Genomic DNA, 20,178 nt, shown 5'->3' with positions numbered 1-20,178 from the left:
TCAACATCGAATTCTGTCTACCCAAAAGTCATATATCAATTTTCAACACCGTCTGAAGTGTAACTGCCTTGTGGTATCTTGTCTAATATTTACCCTCAACGCCAGGCAACGACACATAACTGTCTCCATGTGTAATCATAATACCAAGGTCAAGTCCGTCATTCATCAAAACGCCGAGAACGAAGATCCCACCAAATTTAGCCCCCAAATGCTTCATTCACTACCTCGCCTTCATCCGGCGTCACCTCCAGCTCGAGCAACTCATGGGCTGCCTCAACTGTCTCTCCATCAATCCCGGCCTCCATCACTAAATCTTCCTCGGCAAAAGCAAGTCTTCCTAGAGCGAGAAGATACCTTTGGCTTCCCCCGTGAGCCATCGAGAGCTTCTCGCTAATGTCTGCGAGATTGGCGGTATCGGGACCTGTCACTAAAGAATGTATCAAGAAGACGCATTGTGAAATGATCCGATATAGGCCGGCTGAGTACGACGTCGCAGTTGATCCCTGGCGTATATCCTTGGTCTCAGATGTTTGTGGTAAGATGTTGAAAGGGATAGGCTGGTCGTACAGCTCGTCTATGGACATGCTGAGGCAGGCCACAAGGCGAGGGAGAGCGAGACTGTGAGACGCAAGCTCCTTAGCGCCAAAAGGATGGCGTGAAAAGGCGATGAGCGTCCGCAAAGCAGCCAAGCATAACGTAGATTTCTCATGGCGGGTAGTTACTGAAGGGTGGTAATCCGTAAGCTTGTTTGTAACATGGTTGATGACATGACCAGCGACGTGAGTATCTTCGTCGTCTGTAATCGGACCTATTGAGTCTGGGAGTGCAGAGGTTGTCAGGAGCTCGAGCATGCCCAAGATGTCAGAAAGCTCTTGCTTTGGGCTCAGAAGTTTGTAGACCATGTCGGGTTTTATGCATCGCCAAAAGACTGTCGACTTGGGCTTGATTTCATCTTCTGTCACATCAGTTGCAGTGGAACAGGCTAAAGCGCTTGTATACAAGACTGACAAGATATCAACGATCTTGATATGTTCCTTCATCGACTGGAAGTCATCATTCTTCAGCCGTCGTTCACCTTCACGTATGCGGTGCTGCCATTCGGCCAAAGTGCAGATTGTGGCTTGCGCGGGAGGTGTCAGATTCGGCAAAACGAAAGGAACGACTTCTGATGCGTGGAGTGAGAAGATGAAGGAGATGATCGAGAGCAAATACTTGATAGGCTCCCAGAGCTGCTCCTCATGACAACGATTCCACATGTTAACCATAAGATTTGCAAAGTCCACGAGGAGTTGCATCGGTCGATCGGGACTTCCCATCAGAGGTATTTTTTGGAATATGATGGCGGAAAGCGAGGTATCATTGTCGTCTTTGAAGGAAAAGCGAGACAAGATGTCCAGTGTTGGACGAGGGGTTCCATGATCGAGTACAAGCGGTAGAAACTAGAGACGATGAGCACAGTGCCACCCAGCTGGGACGGATCTGACAAACCTCAAAAAGGACAGCCGGTGGTGGCGCTACCACAAGTGGCGGTCGGTGAACTGGAGCCTCTGGCTTCCCAGTACTACTGGCAAAGCTGTCGGTGTGAGTCTCCAATGCCATGATAGGACTGTCAACAGTCGGTCGTTTCCTTTTCCCTTTGCTCGGTGTTCTCTCGCCAACGTGTAAGGCGACTGAGCCAGGATTTCTGCTCCGTCCTTGGCCCTTACTTGGACTTACAACAATATCCATCTCATCGAATCCATCCGCAACCCATGACTTGTTTGCCTTCTTGGGGGTCGTTACTCCTGCCGAAGTTCCAACAGCGGGATCCTTCCGGCGAACTCGATCACTGACTTCTCTCATGTCACGCTGTAGAAATTGAAGTTCCGTATTGGCGTTCTGTTCAGCGGCAACAGCTGCCTCAGCAATCCTTTCCTGTTTCGCCAATTGTTCGGCATTGATCTTGTTCAGACGAGCAACCTCTGCAGCGTGCTCCTCGTTCGATTTCACAAAATTGGATCGGACAATCGAAGCTTCTCCCAGAGCTGCTTTGAGTTGATCCTCGAGGGCTCGAACTCGCTGCTGTAGTGCTGACAAGATATCGCCAGGTTGATTCTGGGACTGTTGAGAGGCTCCTGGTCTGTTTTGCGGCACAGCAGGCCGAGCAAATTGACTCGGTTGAGCACGAACGAAGTTGGAGCTCTGGGTCTGGAACTGCTGAGAGGTGTACATTGGCTGGTGAGGCGGACCAGCATTGTAAGGCTGTTGAGGGGTTTGGCCCATGGGCCGCCGCTTGGAAGGTTCGACAATAGGGTTCCATCGCGGATTTGGGGGCGGAACTGAGCGTCGAGAGTCCAAGTAGTAACTTTGAGATGACTGGTTTTGTTGGAGATTGCCGTCTACAACTGGCCTCCCAATAGGAACACCAGCGTCATTCGTCACTTCGGTCGTATCGAGGTCATCGTCTTCTATCCAGACGATTTCTGGAGATTCGATGCGTGGGCGCTGTGTCAATGGCTTCGATTGGGCTTGGGCCTGCGTGAGTTGTATTGCGTTATCCTCGAGCTCCTGGAGGGCATTGGCAGGGATATCGTCGAAACCGTCATCGGAGAACTCGTCGTCGAGATCCATCTTTGATGGCTGTTTTCATATCAGAGGAGAGATCCATTGAACAAAAATACAAAGCTTGTTATTGTTGGCGCATCTCGAACGGTATTCCTTGATCACGGTTTCGTGTACTGGGGTGTAAAGGATTTGCCAACACGTCGCGAGGTCACGTGGGAGACAAATTGTGGCTGCTGCTTGGTGCAGCCACTGTCTGGACAAGTGAGGCGCAGTATTGCGGAGTTGATTTTTGAGCATGTGAAGAGCCAAGTGCGTCATTGACCTGGTCAAGCTCCCAGCTCCGACGGTTTGTGGAGAGATTCACCAGTCAGTCCTTTGGACCCTGATGATATACCCAGCAAACACAAAAACAAACTATGCTCGCAGGGCATTGGGCTATATGCTTGTAAAGAAGTTGCAGACTGAGACACGCGTATAAGATTTGCAGAGAGTGACACGAGTTAGTTACAAGTAGTAGCATTACTATTAGTGGAGGTTTAGGTACTCGTGCATATTACGGGCTTGTCCTTCGCAACAAACAATTAATTCAGCTGTCACTCATGGTTGCTGGGCGTCTCTAGTTCTACCACGCGATTATGGTCTTTGTTAGGGCTTCTTGTTGCTCAAAATTACCGACATGGGACGAATCTCAACAGATCTATAAAATGGATCCCAAGAGACGGGGGTTTGTCCCACAGCTAATAAGCCCCTGCGTCTGGGGCAGCTCTCAATTTCCCAGTCGTCAATACATATCCAACAATGGGCATTTGCTGCTGAGTCTGCAAAGCCCATACCCAAGCAAAAGAGGGAGCCCGGATATACATTAGTTACCTTACTTGGCGGTTTCTAAGAGTCCGTTGCCCGCTCATTTGACGCAATTTATGTAGACAAAGCCCAAGACCAGGAGAGACGGTGGAAACCCGCTGGAAAGGCCGGAACACGTCAAGCCACAGCCGCAATGGCCGGGTGGTCGTTCAGGGACTCGATTGGTCCCTCAAGGGAATTTTGGGGTCAGATTTGATCATGCTGTTAGTCTGCATTGCGTAGAAGGTGCTGTAGCTCGTCTGTAGTTTACTTGGCAGAGCCAGAGACTGCGTCACTGCGTAATACATACCGACCGCACCCAATCTACCACACCCACTTTTAGAAATGCTAGGTACCTAGTTATGGGTGCTAGGCTGAGTGAGCTGTAGACCGGGCTAGAAACGGGCTTGACTTTTCAAACCACCATTTCCTGTTCTTCCAACATCGTCACAACTATCGCGACAAGTGAGCTCTTTTGCCCACTCGACCTCGCTCCATCTTTCGCTCCTTAGAAGCACTTCTCCCCCCGGCAGAATTTTGTGTTTGCCCCGGCTCAGCTTCTTCCAATCGTGACGATTTATTTCAACACGAAGCGAATTGTCGACTCCTGACGCCGTAAACCCACGAACTTGACCCAGGTCTGCGCAACGACGTCACAGGTCGCTTGGAGCAAATTTCTGGGAACAGACAACTGTCTTCTTCACCACAGCTTCACTCACTGCTGCAATCGCGCCAGCGACTCGAGCATATCGCCCATTCGTCAGCCGACGACAACCTCATTGCCAACCTTCTTGGCAATAATCAACAATAAAAACCCTCCAACGCCTTTTTCAGCGCATTCACATACCAAATATCAACAGAAATGGCTCGTCCAAAGAGAGGGGTTAGGTTCCCCAACCGCAACGGCTCTGATGGACGAAGATCAAGCTTCAGCAGCGAGGACGGTGGCTCTCCCACCAAGCTCAAGTCCCAATCTTCGGGACAGTTGGAAACAGTGGACGAGGTAAGCAGACTCAAGGTCTACTGTTTGACTCGAGGCATTGCCCAATAATACCACATCTGAGCTAACAGCCCTCACAGAAGCAGCCCGCAGTTAGCGAAAAGCAAGCCGAGTACGAAAAGAAAAAGGCCAACTTCATAACGCGCACTTTCTGGACCTTTGTCATGTTTGCGCTCTTCTTCGCCGCGCTTTTCATGGGTCACATCTACATCATCTGCATCATCACTGCTGTCCAGATCGTCTCCTTTAAGGAAGTCATCGCCATTGCCAATGTTCCCAGCCGCGCCCGCTCCCTGCGATCTACTAAGAGTCTCAACTGGTACTGGCTGGCGACCACCATGTACTTCCTCTATGGCGAGACGGTCATCTACTACTTCAAGCATATCATTCTGGTTGACAAGGTCCTGCTACCTTTAGCTACTCACCACCGCTTTATCAGCTTCATCCTCTATGTTTTCGGTAAGAAACTCGCTCCCTGGGCTGGACTCTCCGGACTAATCACGAATAGGCTTCGTTTTCTTTGTCACATCTCTCCAGGCCGGGCACTACAAGTTCCAGTTCACCAACTTTGCCTGGACACACATGGCTCTGTACCTCATTGTGGTCCAGGCCCATTTCATCATGAACAATGTCTTTGAGGGCATGATCTGGTTCTTCCTGCCCGCCGCTCTGGTCATCACCAACGATATCTTTGCTTACATCTGCGGTATCCTCTTCGGACGCACTCAACTCATCAAGCTGTCTCCCAAGAAGACCGTCGAGGGTTTCGTCGGTGCTTGGATCATGACCATTATTTTCGCCATGCTCCTCTCCAGCATCATGATGCGATCCAAGTACTTCATCTGCCCTGTTAACGACTTGGGCGCCAACATCTTCACTGGGCTTAAGTGTGATCCCAATCCGGTCTTCCTTCCCAAGACCTACGAGCTACCCGAGCTGTTCTTCCTCCCCGACACTGCGAATTTCTCCGTTACTATTGCTCCCATGCAGATCCATGCCCTCAACTTGGCTACCTTTGCCTCTCTGATCGCTCCCTTTGGCGGGTTCTTTGCTTCAGGTCTCAAGCGCACTTTCAAGATCAAGGACTTTGGCGACTCTATCCCCGGACATGGAGGTATCACTGACCGCATGGACTGCCAGTTCATCATGGGTTTCTTCGCTTATATGTACTTCCACACCTTCATTGCCATCCACAAGGTCAGCCTTGGCAGTGTTCTGGAGACCGCAATTACCAGCCTCAACCCTGATGAGCAGCTCGAGCTCGTCAAGGGAATGGGCCATTATCTCCGAAACCAAGGCATCCTAGCTGAAGACGTAAGTGCCTGCTTCTGAGTCTTTGCTACATCTTGCTCACAAACGACAGGCTGTCACTTGTCTCGATAAGCTCCTGCCAGTAAATCAATGAGTTCTCAACGAACAGCTCAGGTCTTTTACAAGGCACATTTTGGTCATATTCAACTGGGTATATAGCCCCTTTTCCACTCACTCTGGCGTTTTCCTTAGTCATAGAGCTTTAAACTGAGCTGTGCGTCTCCGCATATTATCGGGATCTGTACGGTTCAATCCAACTATTGAGCTGTATTGTTGGGTATCGGGCAGCAAAGACTTTGTGCCCTGGTTTACAGGCGCTGTCGGTATTATGTAATGAGCAAATAATGTCCATATTTCAGGGGAAGGGTAGCTGTGAGTATAGACCCTTGTTGTTGAGGTTAAGTCGTCAAAGCCTGGTGGGAAATTCTACAAAAGTATTCAACATCCACTCTAGAAGTATTGCAACCTATATGCATCATGTGTATGATTCAATCTACCTGTAGTTTCCGTGCGCCACTCAATGGGCCTCTATGTCCTGTTTTCCATTTTCAATCTTGATCCTGTGCAGCTTATTCTTACAGTCTTCTTCCTATTCGATCTTGGTCTCCCAGCCGCCTTCAGCTTCGAAGATTTGACCAACCGCCTTGCCAACCTCCAAGAGGTGACGGTCGCGATATCGTGGTGCGACGAGGGAGAGGCCGATGGGCATGTCATGGTCACCTTTGAAGCCTGGCACATTCAGGACTGGGACATGAAGGCCCTACACGATCGTTAGCCACTGTAATGTTCGTACACAATTTGTCACTTACGCTCCACATGGCGCAGAAAATATGGCTTCCTGTACTCTCCAGACCAACGGGGGCCTCGTCTGGTACACTCGGCGTGATGATAGCAGCATACTGTGAGGCAATGAAGTCGAAGACAGGCCTCATGGCAGCCAAGCTGTCACTAGCCATCAGTTGCGTCTTGCGAGTGAAATTGTCAGAGTTCTCAACGTGCTCAATCAAGACTTGGCCAATCTGGTCCTTTCCTACTCTATATTCTGGTAGGAAAGAGGTACGGCCCTCAGTGTGAAGACCAATACGATACCATTCTGGCACATCGTCGAAAGTCGAAGGAAGCTCAAGCTCCTCTACTTGGGCGCCATGGGATCTGAGAAGATCTGCAGCGCGGGCGAGTGCGTCTTGGGTTCCAGGACCAGCCATGGGCCAGATGCTCGTCTTACAGATTGCGAAGCGTGCCCCTGTGATGCCTTGAAAAGAGCGATCTTCGTCTTCGTCATCTTGAAGAGCAAAGACATCGGCCAAAAGGACCAGATCTTCGACACATCGCCCATACCATCCAAGAGTGTCATACATAAGAGCATATATCTTCTGACCTTCGCGAGACACAGAGTTCCAGGTTGGTTTGAACCCATAAATCCCATTGAAAGATGCAGGACGAATCATGGATCCACCTGTCTGTGTCCCAAGGGCCATGGGGGCTTGGAAATCGGCAACGGCAGCTCCAGAGCCGCTGGATGATCCCCCCGGAGTGCGTAGAGGGTCGTGAGGATTGTGAGTCTTGGGGCCGACGTGGATAGCAGCAAACTCGGTCGTAGTTGTTTTGCCTAGCCTGTTAGATTAAACTGTGCAAAGAATATAGAGCACATACCGAAGATGAGGGCACCAGCATGACGAAGGATCCGTACGGAAGCAGCATCCGTCTCGGGAAAATGGCCATCATATAATGGCGAGTTGAACTGAGTAGGCATGTCTATACGAACGATAGTAAGCTCCGGTCATAGTGTTGGGAGCAAGCTTGGCAAACGAACCTTTTGTGTAAATGACATCCTTCACAGCGATTGGAAGTCCATGGAGAGGTCCTCTATTTTTCTTAGGGATCTCATCTAGAAGTCTTGCTTCCTGCATGACCCTCTTCTCGTCCAAGTATGCCCAAGCTTTGACGTCTTCATCGCGAGCCTTGATCCTTTCAAGCAAAGATTCGGCATACTCTTGAACTGAAAGCTCATCCGCCTGGATCTTCCCAAGAGCTTCAGAAGCTGTGAGTTTCCATGGCTCGATATGATGAGTTTTGGAAGGAGACATTGCTTTCTCTTGGTCCCTCTATTATGGAGTCGTGCTTTTGCATACAACTAAATAGTGTAAGGGAGTTCAGACAGTAGATCTAGTCTTGTTTCCAAAGTCCCGCGATAGTGGACCTCAACACTCCAAGTCAACATCTCAGAAAGGGTTAAATTAGAGAGTCTCATATGATATATACCTTTTTTTTTGTGTTCGCCTCTTATAATCAGCTTGTGCTTCGGGCACTAATGCAAAGTCTCTATTCTGTAGGCCGGTCGGTGAGAGTCCGTAGCCTATAGGACGCATGTGCGGAAGGCCTCAAGTAGTCAAACAGCTCATCTCCTGAATCCGGGCACTAATGCAGTACGGGCCGAGCTGCCAACGGATACTCTATCTCGATATGGTAATGGATGTAATTGTGGACTTACTCCGTCGTCCGTACACCGAGACGTTTTTCTGTGTAACCCGGAGCGGCCCAACGAGAAGCAGAGTCGTCTCGTCGAGGTCGTGATTGGATTTATCGGTGACTATCCGATGTGAGGCGAAGCTGATATTGTCGAGACGAGATGAGGGTTGGGAGGGACAGCATAGAAGGGTTGTTGGACAGGAGACGATAGTTAGACGACTCGAGCAGGAGGTCAAGGCGGACTTATGCTTCTCGTTCGCTCGGGCATTGGACCTCGGGGTGTACCAAGGCATCCAGCACAAGGTCCAACAGGAAGCTATTCCGGACCACGATGCAAAGATACTCCTCGTTCTAAGGTTTCAGCTAGTAACAGTCAGCCAGAAAATAGCTCGGTAACACCCGGTCTTCCGGTCCGACGTCTAACATGACAGATGATAGGAGAAGTCAGAAGAGGCTAGGCAAACTTAAGAAGCAATCAAGGTCGAGAAGTCCTTAGTCGAGACAGGGTTCGATGCAGGAGGAGAATGTCACGGGATAGTGCTCGAAACTTCGGCACTTGGGGAGGGATCTACAGAGGAGGTGAATCCTAAGCTTAACTACTGCACGCATGTACGTATGTATGTATACAAGTCGAACTCTGATTGTATGGTTGAGCGCAGCTGAAGTAGGGATCCGAAGTCTGGTAAGTTTACTAGTGACAAAGACTCGACGCCACGCACCAACATCCCGGTATTGTGTAAGAGATACGGAGTATGTGAGAATGGTTAACCTCATTCAAGATTACCATTCCCTTTTGTTTACATTGCAGGCTGACCATGATACAGTCACCGATTGGGCATGAAGTTGAGCTGAAGTGACATCGCCATTTGCCTCAACAGCTTCATTACGACCCTTGTTTTCCCTGTTTCCATACCTATGTGCTATCTATGACTTCTCGTAGGTCAACAGCCACAAACAATGGTGATCCTCGACACGCAACCTTTATTTTAGCCTTGCTTCGTCTTCCTTGCCTCACCTCAAACCTTGCTGATTTTACCTTTCCTTTCTTTTTCCTCGCAAAACATCTCCGCCGCTATACTGAACAGGGCCATACCCTGCACCCCACGAACCTGTTAGAAACAATTTCATTTCTTTTTCTGTTCTCGCCTGTTGTTAGCAACGTCACTTTTAGATGCCCAATCGCGTCGATCAGCTTCTGGAAGACCGGTGAGCCGGGGCAGTGGCGTCCAACTTCCCGTAAGCCACGCCGATGATCCATGGCGGCAAACTCTGGCTTGGCCCTGACTTTGCAGATGAGGCTAGAGTCGGTGAGTTGAAGATTCCATGTAAATCTATAGTGAGGCTTTGAATTTGCCAATTTTCCCTGCGTATGTGATTTACAGATATAATGCCGGATCTCTGGAATCTGTAGGCGTCGGCCTCGGAATACTACGTCGATGTATAACGGTTGACACACGATCTCGGTAGAATGAAAGTTTAGGCGATTACAAGCTAAGGAAGTTTCTCTTGACTCTAGTTTGATTGACAGCAGGCATGGATATGGATGCGGTATCAGGGGTCTCATACGAGCTGCCATCCTGCGTAGTGACGAATTGATGCTGTCCTTCTTGCGGTAGCTTTCCGATAGGATTGAACGAGAAAAGGCCGCGTCTTGGCTACAGGTCAGAGTCCTCCAATGCTATTCTGTTCAGTCTCTCAGTGCTTGTATCTATGTATTGATTCGTAATGGTCCTGGAATGAAGCAACATACCATATTGCATCAGGTCAATTCCTCAGGTGATATGATGACCTTGGTTTATGCATTGCAGTTATTCGCAGCAAGCCATGCAGCAACTTTATTAGCGAGTGTAACGGTGAAGAGTTTTGTGTCCTGCATATGTCCACGATAGCTACGCAAGACATTGGCTGCAGAGAGGCGCTACGGCTTGTCATTTACGACAGCGAGATCTGATCGAATCAGGGTACTCAAAGCGCTTTAGTTCAGGTCCCATCAAGTTGCTGAGGCTCAACGGCAATGCCGATCCAATGTGACATCAAGAGTCGTAGGTTATGACGATTGCCCAGTAGATTCCGCCTCAGATGAGGCTCGATGTGAGGCTGTAGGTCGATATTAATGGCTGCAGCACTTTATCCTACGCATGGACACTCTAAATACGAGGGGACGCTGAAAATTGAGGCCTAATTTTGTTTGTTTTATGATCCGTTCTATTCGTAATCCGCGTCCCCTCTGAGGCGATCCGTCCGTTATTACGTCTCTTCTAATTTTTTGGTGTAGAAGCTCCCGTCATGACAATTCGTCCGTCGACCACGGGAGCAATGCAAGTTGTCCAATCAACCGTGTACTCGCCCTCTTTGAGAGGATCACAGATACTAGTCTTGACCTTTGCTTTGAGCGCCCACTTCGTAAAGAACTTGCGCATCAAGAGAATCTCAAAATCGAGTCTCGCGCCATCGGGGTCTTCAAACTCTTCCTCCTCACGATCCTTCTCATCAAGTTCCTCGTCGCTGGTTTCGTTGTCATCATGGGGCTTCATATTGATGCTGAAGCGACGCTTGAGGAACCTGCCCCACGGGTCTTTAGCGTCCTTGGTCACACTCTCGGTGCGTTTGTCCTTGGGTAGATTCTCTGCAACGAACTTGAGGTCGGGGAAGTCGGTGTTAAAGGTAGTTCGGACAGGTGAGACGGGCGTCTCGCATTTCTGAGCAACCTTGACCCAATGTTGCGCGAGGTTTTTCCATCGTCCTACTGTCAAAAGGCCCATGAAGTACTGCCGCAGCATGGCCGAGATAAGAATGCCGTTTTCTTCCTCGATAATCTCCTCCGCTTGTCCACCCTCAGACTTGACCAACAAGCTGGTGAAACCATCTGCCGTTGCTGTCAGCTCTCTGTTTTGTGATTGTATAATTTCAACTTACCCTTTCCTCGTCCCATATATCCTCGGGTACAGAGCACATAGAGTTTCTCCGGCTCATACGGCTTTCCACCGATCTCCGCCCACAAGACTCTCTTCCCTCTAGGTCGGGAGGGATCAAACTCGAATCGAATGTTGGAAACCTGGGGAAATCGACCTTCCAGAGCAGGATACATAGCTACACTGTTCTCAAGAGCATCGAAAATAGCTTGACCTGTCACTCTGAGCAACACGACAGGATCCTCGAATGGAAAGCAGGTCGTGATATCCTTGATGCGAATTGGGCCCGGGGGGTAGATTTGGTCGCCACGGATAGTACCAGATGCCATGATTGTGCAATCAGCGCCATGATGTTGTCTCATGACGTCGCATACAAAGTTTCCGATGTTGGACTCCTTAAGGCGAACTGTGCTGAAACGAGCATCCAGAGGTGTAGCAGTGTATCCAATAGGCCTTGCCAGTGACTGGTTGAGTTTGGAGGTGAGTTCGTCTACCTTTTTTAGTGTTGAAGGGTCTTCCTCGATGGACGAAACGATGTCTCTTCGCCAGATATCAAAATCCCACTTGGAAGGGTCACCTTCCTTGCGACGAGCCTCGATGTAACTCAGGTTCTTGAAGTCGGTACCAGATCGAAGCACGTGAGTCCCGTTGATGAGGCTGTGGGCGTAGAAATGGTCGTGTCCGCCGAGGATGATATCAATGAGTCCTTCCGTCTGTTCTGCCAACTTGTTGTCATTGGGTTCTCGCATGTGGCTTAGACAGACGATGATCTCCGCACCGTCCTCCCGCAACTTGGGGACGAGCTCCTTGGCAACAGCGGTAGCGGATCTGTACTCCAGATTGGGCGGTAGACTGTTGATGGTCTCAAGCCATTCTCTCTCACCCAAGCCGATGAGGCCAACCCTGATGCCATTCGAAGTGGTCATCATGTGTGTCTTCTTGGCATGGCCAATAGGTGTGTCACCGCCAATGTCATGGTCGATGACGTTTGCTAGCAACCAAGGGAACTTGTTCTGACTTGAGAGATGCTCAAACTGCTTGACACCAAAATCGAAGTCGTGGTTCTGTGATTTGAGGCTGGTCAGTTACCAAGTCGGTCAAGGGTGGTATGACCTACCCACCCCTACACAAGAGCAGTCTGTTCCAATCAGATCAAGAACGGGAACCATGTGCTGACCTAGGTCGGATCGTCAATATCTAGATATAAACAAGATGCATCTTTCCTGGATCACAAAACTCACCCTTGGTCACAGTACTCTCCAAGCTGGGGTTAAAGACATCTCCAGAAAAGAGCGTCAGGGCCCTAGGCTGATCCTTGAACTGCTCGCCTTCCTGGTACTCGCGGCACACGCTGATGAATCTTGGCAGGCCACCCACGGGCTCAGCACTCGAAGGGTCCAAGTGATAGACGTCGTTGTAGTGAATCAGCCTCAGGTCGGGAGGTGAGTCAGCCTGGCCCTGATGCTCGACACGGCCTGAGGCGTAGGTGACTTGAGGTTCCGCAGTGGGCTCTCCGGCCTCTGCGGGGGCAGTGTCTTTGACCATTGGTAACAATATCAGTGATGATGTTGGAGTAATCGAGTATTTATTAGGATACTTTTGTTCTTTTCTGAGGGAAGAATAAAAAACAGAATTATTCAAAGAGCGGGAATGATGACAGACTCAAAGGCAACGAGGCGCAGCTGAAGCTCTAACTACCTTACCTTACTTCTCTCTTCTCCTCTCTTCCTCCTCAAAAGTCCAGTCCAGGGCAGCGCTAACGGCAGCTTGCAGGACGGGGTCCCCGGAAAATGGATCCAGGTAGACCAGTCAGCACGTGACACTATGAAGCCATTACTTTGTGTCTGTTGATGATTTGCTGCAGGGGAAGCTTTGATGTTTGGGGCCAGCATGTAACGCTGACGAGGTTTCTTCAGCAGCAAGAGGTGATTCTCTTATTTTTAACGTTGTGGGACGTTACGTAGATATGGCTTCCGGGAAAATCAATTAATGGTACTGAATTGAAAGATGTTGCAGGAAAGGATACATGCCGGATATGTCGGTGAAGAAAAGGTCTATAACCAATGAAGACCTATTGTGAGTTGTGATACTCGAAATGCTTCGTTCCATGTGGAGAGCTTCATTTGTCTGGACCTTCTGTCCCACCATTGGCCACTGCCATAATTACAATTACTAAAATCGAACGTTGCGGTTTCATTAATAATACCCTCATTCTCATAGGCGACTAATGGTATTCATTAGGTGCTCAGTTCAAAAGACAGCTATTCGCTCCAGACGCGAGTATATAGGGTAGTAAATCAACCACTTGACTTCAAAATCTCCAGGCTTGAAGGCAACGTGCTTTGTTCAATCCACGATCTAATCACATCAGAAAATAGTTTTGGCTTTTGCAAATTCCACGTATGCACTGCTCCCCTGACCACTGCAGCCAGTGAACCCTCGACGGGCATTTCCCTACCCATTCTTCTCACCGCCTCAACATCGTCAATGCCTTCTGCCGCAATCGCCAGCGTCTTCACTGGTAGCGTCCTGATATGGTCCCAGTTGAGCTCCAGGAGTCCCGTGTCCACAGCACGAATCACTTCCCATCTCCTATTATGCCGCATCTCCTCTAGGAGTTCTTCGTGGCGACGCATGCCGCGACCGTTGACAGCCACGAGCATATACAGCCATGTCGGTACCAGTTCGAGAAGCACTAACGTAGCGTAGTAGGTGATGCTCGGATAGCGGACAACCCATGCCCAGTGGCCCTCCATGGGGTGCCCCGCGGTGACAATGGCAGAGAGGACCAGCTCCGGATGTTGCCGGCTGATACGGAGAGTGATGAAGGCACCCATGGAGAGACCAACAACGTGGGCCCGGCCGTCATGTGCGTATCGCCGAATGAGCACGGCCACCCGCTCCGCGGAGCTGGAGATGTTCGCAGGGAGAATATTGCGGGATTGAGAATGGCCACTGATATCGGGGGCGATGATGTGATAATCGGATAGGTAAGGAATCACGTAGGACCATTCAAGATGCGAGTTAAGTAGACCATGTAAAAGGATTACTGTGATTGGTTTGTCTTGGTTGAGACTGACAAAGAAGAGTTCTTGCTCTGCCTCGGTCGCTTCTGGCGATGCCATCTTTATGGGATCTTGAAGAGCCTAATATTATTAAGATGCATGTGTATTTGTTTGAAATCACGACAAGATAAATTGAAAAGTATCATACCACCTCCTCTGGGCTTTAGCAGTTCAGGTGACTTCAGCTGGCTACGCCGCAGCCATCCTGATCGGGGCCATTATCATATCACCAGACAAGCTATAAGATTGACGAGATGCAATATTACCGACACCGGCAGTCAGGAAAAACAAACGTGAAAACCTTTTTGAACTCTCCAATTTGGAACGTCAGCTCTGAAATCTCGTTTCACACTTTGTCAACCGCGTCACTCTTCTTCAGGTGTTTTGACAGCAGCGTAGTACTAGTTGAAGATCATCACTGCTAACTGTTCCCAAACATTCGCCAAGCTGTTTGCATTTCAGGGTGATGTCTGTTATAGGGCTTGTAAACTTATGGCAAAGAGCCTGCAACAAGTTTCATCCCAGGTCTTATGCCCTAAGCCCGAGGTTGAGTCTTGAGAACAATATCTGAATGTGGTATCAGCCGCGTTTCTGAGGCGATCATACATAAGCCGTCGAGATACCGATCGGATGGTCGTCGTTCCTGTTGCAAGAGAGTTTCACCGTCGTGACGCCGTTTCTGCCACTACACTTTTCGCTTCATCTGGCGCCACTATCAACATCCACAAATTCTGCAGCTGAGGATCGTTGAGGAAAAGCCTGGCCTCTACTGGACGTCCCTCCATATCCCTGGGCGCTAGAGGCTATGTGGCAGACGAGTTGAAATATGGCCATATGCCCTGTTTGAAAAACCGTTGATGGGAATTTTTCGAAGCGCCATGGTGAAAAGATCTTCTGGTTTATGGAGAATTCAAAGTCGATGGAAAACGTCTAATAAGAGTTGAAAATGAAGCCATCATCGACTCACAATGGACTGACGTTGACAGGGAGCGCACCCAATAGCCACCAGATCTGGTGCCGCAAGCTAGCGGGCGAGACGCCATGTGGAACAGGGGTCATGGCCTGAAGAGCCCCTGGCTAAGGTCAGCCGTTGCCCCTAGCGGTCCCTGACACGGGCGGCCATGCTCATGCAGGTTAGAGTGACCGTTGGCAGGCCTGGGCTGCGATCTTGGCTGACCAGGGTTGAATATTGCATCGAATCGATGGTTATTGTGAGCTTGTCAAGATGCAGCCGAGGACGATATGGCCTGATGGACATAGTAGATAGAACGATACCTGTAGAATTATCTCGCAGTGTTTCTCTATCAAGCGTTTCACTAGCCAAGCCAAACAGCAGCTAAACCTCTCGGTTCCAAAGTCGACCTCTCCCTAGTCCAACCTGAAACGAGCTCACCCACCACCCTCACCAAAGTCACTCCAAGGTCTGCACTGCTTGGCCTGCTTGGCTCGGTTTTCTCGTGATTGAGTTTGCAGCCATGTCGACGCTAGTCTCCTTGGCCCCGATCTTGACACCGCCACAACGAGGGAGCCAAGAGAACCAACTGTGACAAGTCCAGAACACAGACGAGACAAGCCTGGCACTCGTCAACATCGATATGTGTTTTGTTATTACCATTGTGAAGCACAACAGCCGTCACGATGCCAGTTGATGTCACCTATATCGCCAATATCAACTCGATAGCCGCCCACAGCCTCATAGTTCCATAGTTTCAACCGCTCTTGAGCCAACCAGACAACATCAACTCCAGATCCCAAGCATTCCCCTTGCAACCGCTGGTCCCACGATAGCACGTTCCCCAAAACCTTTCTGCCAGCTAAAAGGACTACTGTGCCGCTCTACCGGGCCCCATTACTACTTTCGATTCTTCGCCCCTCCCTTTCAATCTCGTTCTTTTGGCTGTTAAAAGTCAAGTCAGTCCAGGTCTGTCTTGGTCTGGTACGATTCGAGCGGCGCGTGGGCTGGTCCCCAATTTTTTCTCTTCTTCCCCCCTTGTTCTCTTGTACTTCTTTTTATTCCCTTTACTATTAGACGATCTGCCATTTGGCTGATCTTCGTTACTTTAACTTATTCTGCTTCCTTGTCCTTCTTTCCTTACTCCATATCTCTTATAATAAGTACCGATCGTTGCCGGTGGTGGAGCTACCTTATTGTCACGACGACTTCATTATTGGGATTTTGAGATTCTGTCTGTCTATACCTACTCAATTCAGCTCGACGCATCGCATATAATCGCTCCACAGGCAGTGGTTCAATTACAACAATTCTCACCGCAGGACGGCAAAAAAAGAAAAAGAAAAGAAAGTTATTCTGTTAATTTGGCGGAAAGAGAAAAACGGGATTGGATATCGCTACGAATCACGGTCTCACGTATAGAGAAACGGCCGCCTATAGAAATCACTCAGACGAAAGACACAGAGAGTATTGAGAAAGAGCTTGGAAGAGAAGTTACGAGAAAATGGCCTCGGCCTTGTCAATTCGCCTCGCGGCAGCAGCCCTTTTCGCCCTTTCAGTAACAGCACAGTCATCACCCGCCATGTCCATGTCCATCGAGTCATTCATTCGAGTAGCTGATGATGTTCTCCACCGACCATACGTTTCCCTGCTATCAACACCGCTCGCTGAGCGCGATGGGAACGCCACAGTCGAACAGCTTCCCGCAGGTGATGTCCCTCTGACAAAGGATGGCTCGTTGAACATGACCGCCTGGAACATGGAAACCAACGCTGCATGCCGATCAGCTCTGGGTGGACTGCACAAGAGCACAAACCCCTCTGGGACATGCGTGTGCTATAATCTTCCCTCACTCGATGTCAAGACTGGCGTTTTTGAGGCTGATGTTCGACTGTATCAAGTTTCTCAACCCAGAGGTAGTTTTGCCGCTGTTGCACCTGAGGACATTAATGTTGGAATCTCATATAAGGGTGCAAGTGTCATGCCTATTCAGCCTGCCGATGTCAATGGCACAGGTCTAACAGGCGGCAAGCCTGGTATGGGAAAGAGAGAAGAGGGAATGCCGCTCCTGCAATCATATATGCTGGTTGGAAAGATTGATGCGAACCAGATGACGGATAACATGACTATGTAAGATTCCACACTCACATCTCACCTCATTCACATATACTGACTTTCTCAGGGACGAGCTCGAATGCCATATCATGCCAACCCTCACCCTCACTGCCCGCAACAGCACAGGCAGTATCATCCGCACCAATGTCTCCATCAACGAAGCCGCTTTTCTCACTGGCGTCTTCTCTCAAGATGTTGTCATGTCCGACTTCGCCATGGCCTCAGCCGCCGTCGACGATCAGATTGCCGCTGTCAACAACGGCACTGTCGCCTTTGTCCTCCCAGGCGTACAGCTCATGGTCCTCCCCATTGGTCTTATCATGATGAGCGTCTGGCTGCTCATCTTCGTCTCAGCTGTTGGCTTCGGCACATATGAGCGCTACAACTATGCTCTCATGTATCAACGCAGACAAGCTGTCACAATGCCCAAGAAGGCGACAATATGAAGCAGGACATGAAGTTGGAATATGATCAAGCGAGCTTTTCATTACTCTTACGGCCATGCATAGCGTTGCCGACTCTTTTTTCTTTACTACTTTAACTCTCATAAGCGTGTCATTTCCACTCTGCCGATATTTCAGGCACCATATGTTTTTTTTAGTTGATATCCGACCTCACATGGTCCCTAGATTCACTTTCTACACTACACCAATAGATAGTCTCATAGCATCAATGTACTAGCCGCTATGGCTGAACAATCACATACTAAGCAGCATAAGGTTCATCCCCATATTGGGCATCTGGGGTGACATGTCAGATTGTGACTCCCCTCTACATGAAACACCATCGTAAGGTACTGAACCCGGAAATCCCTTTTACCGATCCTTGTTACATGATGTTGTATCAGCCCGTTGGTGTCAAAACTGTAATGAAATTCTTGGTATCGTAATATAACATCTAACATGGCCATGCTCAGGTAACCATGGGCTAGTCGCACAACTGTAACAACTCCAACGCTGTAGGGACCGTCCAATGCAAACATGAGAAAACGTCGAATCATAGCAAAATTGTTCCTCCAACTCCTCCAAGCCATGCACATAATCGAAACGCCGCGCGGCAAGACATGACTTCAAACTATGAGATTGACAATCTCCTCTCTGCACTTCTCCATCGCCCTTTAGCCCAGAGGAAGCATTCTGTGAAGACCATATACCACCCTGTCACCATCCAGAATGATAGAATGACACCCAGTCCGCCCATGAGCCGTGCATCGACAATACCCCGTGTCATCGTCTCGCGAATAGCATCGTTCATCATAAGCCACCCGTAGATTGGAATAAGCGGCTCCTGAGACTTGAGACGGGATGAGAGTCGATTTGTTGGGCCATTCCGCTCATGCTTCCATTCCGAGATAGTGTCCGACATGCGCCAGGCAACCTTGTTGTTAATCTTCTCCCATGTCATCTCGCATGCGTACGATCTTGCCGCCTGGCCCATCTGGGCACGAAGGTTGTGGTCTAGACCAAGTTTCATGGTCTTGGCTACGAAACCATCGAGGTCATCTGGAGAGATGAGAAACCCGTTTCCTCCTTGCTGGACAATGTCAGACGGCCCCCCTTCATCACGAGCGATGACTGGAACCCCACTGGCCATAGACTCCAAAACAACAAGTCCAAAGGTTTCTGTAACCGAACAATGGAGAAAAATATCACCGCTAGCATAAGCAGTAGCGAGATCTTCCCCGACCTTGAAACCGGCGAAAACAACCTTACCCTTCTCTCTCAGAGGATCAAAAAGCTCCTGCACTTCCTTCTCGACATCGGGGTTGCGGTTGCCGCCGACGATGTACAGTTTGAAGTTGAGTCCCTGGGCATCAAGTTCCTTTGCAGCTTTCGCCAGGAAATCGAAGCCTTTTTCGCCAGCGATTCGGGAGACTGTCACGAAAATGATCTCACCGTTAGGTGCCAACTGTTTTCGCAGTTCCTCGCTTCTCATCTGGGGATTGAACAACTCAGTGTTGACACCTCGTGTTAGAACCTCTAGCTTATCTGCTGGCACTTTCTGGCCCACCAAATATCGTTTCACGAAACTCGAAGGGTAAAATATGGTCTTGATCGAGGAGTGACTGAAGAGATAACTCTGAACAGCTGCGAACGCGAAGACTGCAATATGGCTCAGTGGTGCCGGAAATAAGATGGAACAATAGCCAGCAAGATCGGTTTGGAAATTGCAGATGACAGGTATTTGCTTCTCCTTGGGTTGTTGTCGTAGTTGAAGCATGACTTGGAAACCCAGGCTTGCAGGTGATGCAAGGTAGATCAGATCGGGAGGAGCATCATCGCCAAATGTTCTTGAGTACAAAGTCGAATTGCGTACTGGGTATACGATAGAGAGCTCGGGGTTGAATGGGAGAGGATATCCAGTGACTCTGACTTCGGGCTGCTTATCTGCAGGGGACATGGTTGGCGACGGCGGCGGCGTAAAAGTGTTGTGCTGTGTATGGTTGTGTGGCGCAACCACTGCGACCTGAGCTCCATGTGCCCTTAGGTGGTTAACAAGCATCAAAGTCGTGCGACTGACACCATTGACAGGCCCAAATGACTCGGTGCAGAGGAGGATTCGCTTCCCTTTCAGGGTATCAGGAAACTTGGAGAGATCATGACTGGGATACCGTGATTGGGGAGCGGGTAGAGCTTCAGCAATCATGTTGACTTGTAGCAGAGTGCTTTAGATGGAGGTTATCGTGAAGACAGGCTGCGAAGCAGAAAAAGAGGCGGAACGCGACTCTTTTCTCTTTCAAAATGCCCATAGTCACAAACTAACCTTAGAAGAAATGCCTCGCACGTGGACAGAAACAGGGCCACGAGAGCGAGACAATACATCTCTAGAAGCACATGAGGCGCAAATTTGGTATGAGCGAGGCTGAATACAAGCCAGAGTAAACACCACGAGGAGGGGCCGTTGGACGCAGTTCGTCGACCTCAAGGAAACCAGTCTGGTGGGGAAGGGGCAAATGGAGGGGTCGAC

At 49.5% G+C, this 20,178-nt stretch overlaps 7 protein-coding genes across 7 annotated transcripts; 2 read left to right on the top strand and 5 right to left on the bottom strand.

The window, feature by feature from the left end:
- Positions 1–197: 197 nt before the first annotated feature.
- On the bottom strand, positions 198–2,610 carry J7337_011705 (uncharacterized protein; the record flags this gene model as incomplete). Its single annotated transcript, XM_044829241.1, has 2 exons — positions 198–1,439; positions 1,489–2,610. 2 exons carry the CDS (start codon positions 2,608–2,610, stop codon positions 198–200), a joined length of 2,364 nt encoding a protein of 787 aa, XP_044675916.1.
- Positions 2,611–4,249: 1,639 nt separating this feature from the next.
- Positions 4,250–5,792, top strand: J7337_011704 (uncharacterized protein; the record flags this gene model as incomplete). The annotated part of the gene is made up of 4 exons (XM_044829240.1): positions 4,250–4,390; positions 4,468–4,846; positions 4,896–5,701; positions 5,751–5,792. 4 exons carry the CDS (start codon positions 4,250–4,252, stop codon positions 5,790–5,792), a joined length of 1,368 nt encoding a protein of 455 aa, XP_044675915.1.
- A 495-nt stretch (positions 5,793–6,287) lies between these two features.
- On the bottom strand, positions 6,288–7,785 carry J7337_011703 (uncharacterized protein; the record flags this gene model as incomplete). The annotated part of the gene is made up of 4 exons (XM_044829239.1): positions 6,288–6,458; positions 6,508–7,307; positions 7,352–7,453; positions 7,512–7,785. 4 exons carry the CDS (start codon positions 7,783–7,785, stop codon positions 6,288–6,290), a joined length of 1,347 nt encoding a protein of 448 aa, XP_044675914.1.
- Positions 7,786–10,425: 2,640 nt separating this feature from the next.
- Positions 10,426–12,624, bottom strand: J7337_011702 (uncharacterized protein; the record flags this gene model as incomplete). Its single annotated transcript, XM_044829238.1, has 4 exons — positions 10,426–11,033; positions 11,084–12,143; positions 12,201–12,256; positions 12,321–12,624. The coding sequence occupies 4 exons, from the start codon at positions 12,622–12,624 to the stop codon at positions 10,426–10,428; spliced, it is 2,028 nt and encodes a 675-aa protein (XP_044675913.1).
- An 822-nt stretch (positions 12,625–13,446) lies between these two features.
- J7337_011701 (uncharacterized protein) lies at positions 13,447–14,204 on the bottom strand (the record flags this gene model as incomplete). The annotated part of the gene is given in 2 exon segments (XM_044829237.1): positions 13,447–13,533; positions 13,551–14,204. The coding sequence occupies 2 exon segments, from the start codon at positions 14,202–14,204 to the stop codon at positions 13,447–13,449; spliced, it is 741 nt and encodes a 246-aa protein (XP_044675912.1).
- Positions 14,205–16,678: 2,474 nt separating this feature from the next.
- On the top strand, positions 16,679–17,657 carry J7337_011700 (uncharacterized protein; the record flags this gene model as incomplete). The annotated part of the gene is made up of 2 exons (XM_044829236.1): positions 16,679–17,226; positions 17,279–17,657. The coding sequence occupies 2 exons, from the start codon at positions 16,679–16,681 to the stop codon at positions 17,655–17,657; spliced, it is 927 nt and encodes a 308-aa protein (XP_044675911.1).
- A 628-nt stretch (positions 17,658–18,285) lies between these two features.
- Positions 18,286–19,857, bottom strand: J7337_011699 (uncharacterized protein; the record flags this gene model as incomplete). The annotated part of the gene is made up of 1 exon (XM_044829235.1): positions 18,286–19,857. One exon carries the CDS (start codon positions 19,855–19,857, stop codon positions 18,286–18,288), a length of 1,572 nt encoding a protein of 523 aa, XP_044675910.1.
- Between the last annotated feature and the right edge of the window lie 321 nt (positions 19,858–20,178).

This window comes from Fusarium musae, chromosome 9 (genome assembly GCF_019915245.1).
Source record: "Fusarium musae strain F31 chromosome 9, whole genome shotgun sequence".
Taxonomy (NCBI): domain Eukaryota; kingdom Fungi; phylum Ascomycota; class Sordariomycetes; order Hypocreales; family Nectriaceae; genus Fusarium; species Fusarium musae.
The sequence above is the reverse complement of the archived record's forward strand: the minus strand, read 5'-3'. Positions and strand labels throughout refer to the sequence as shown.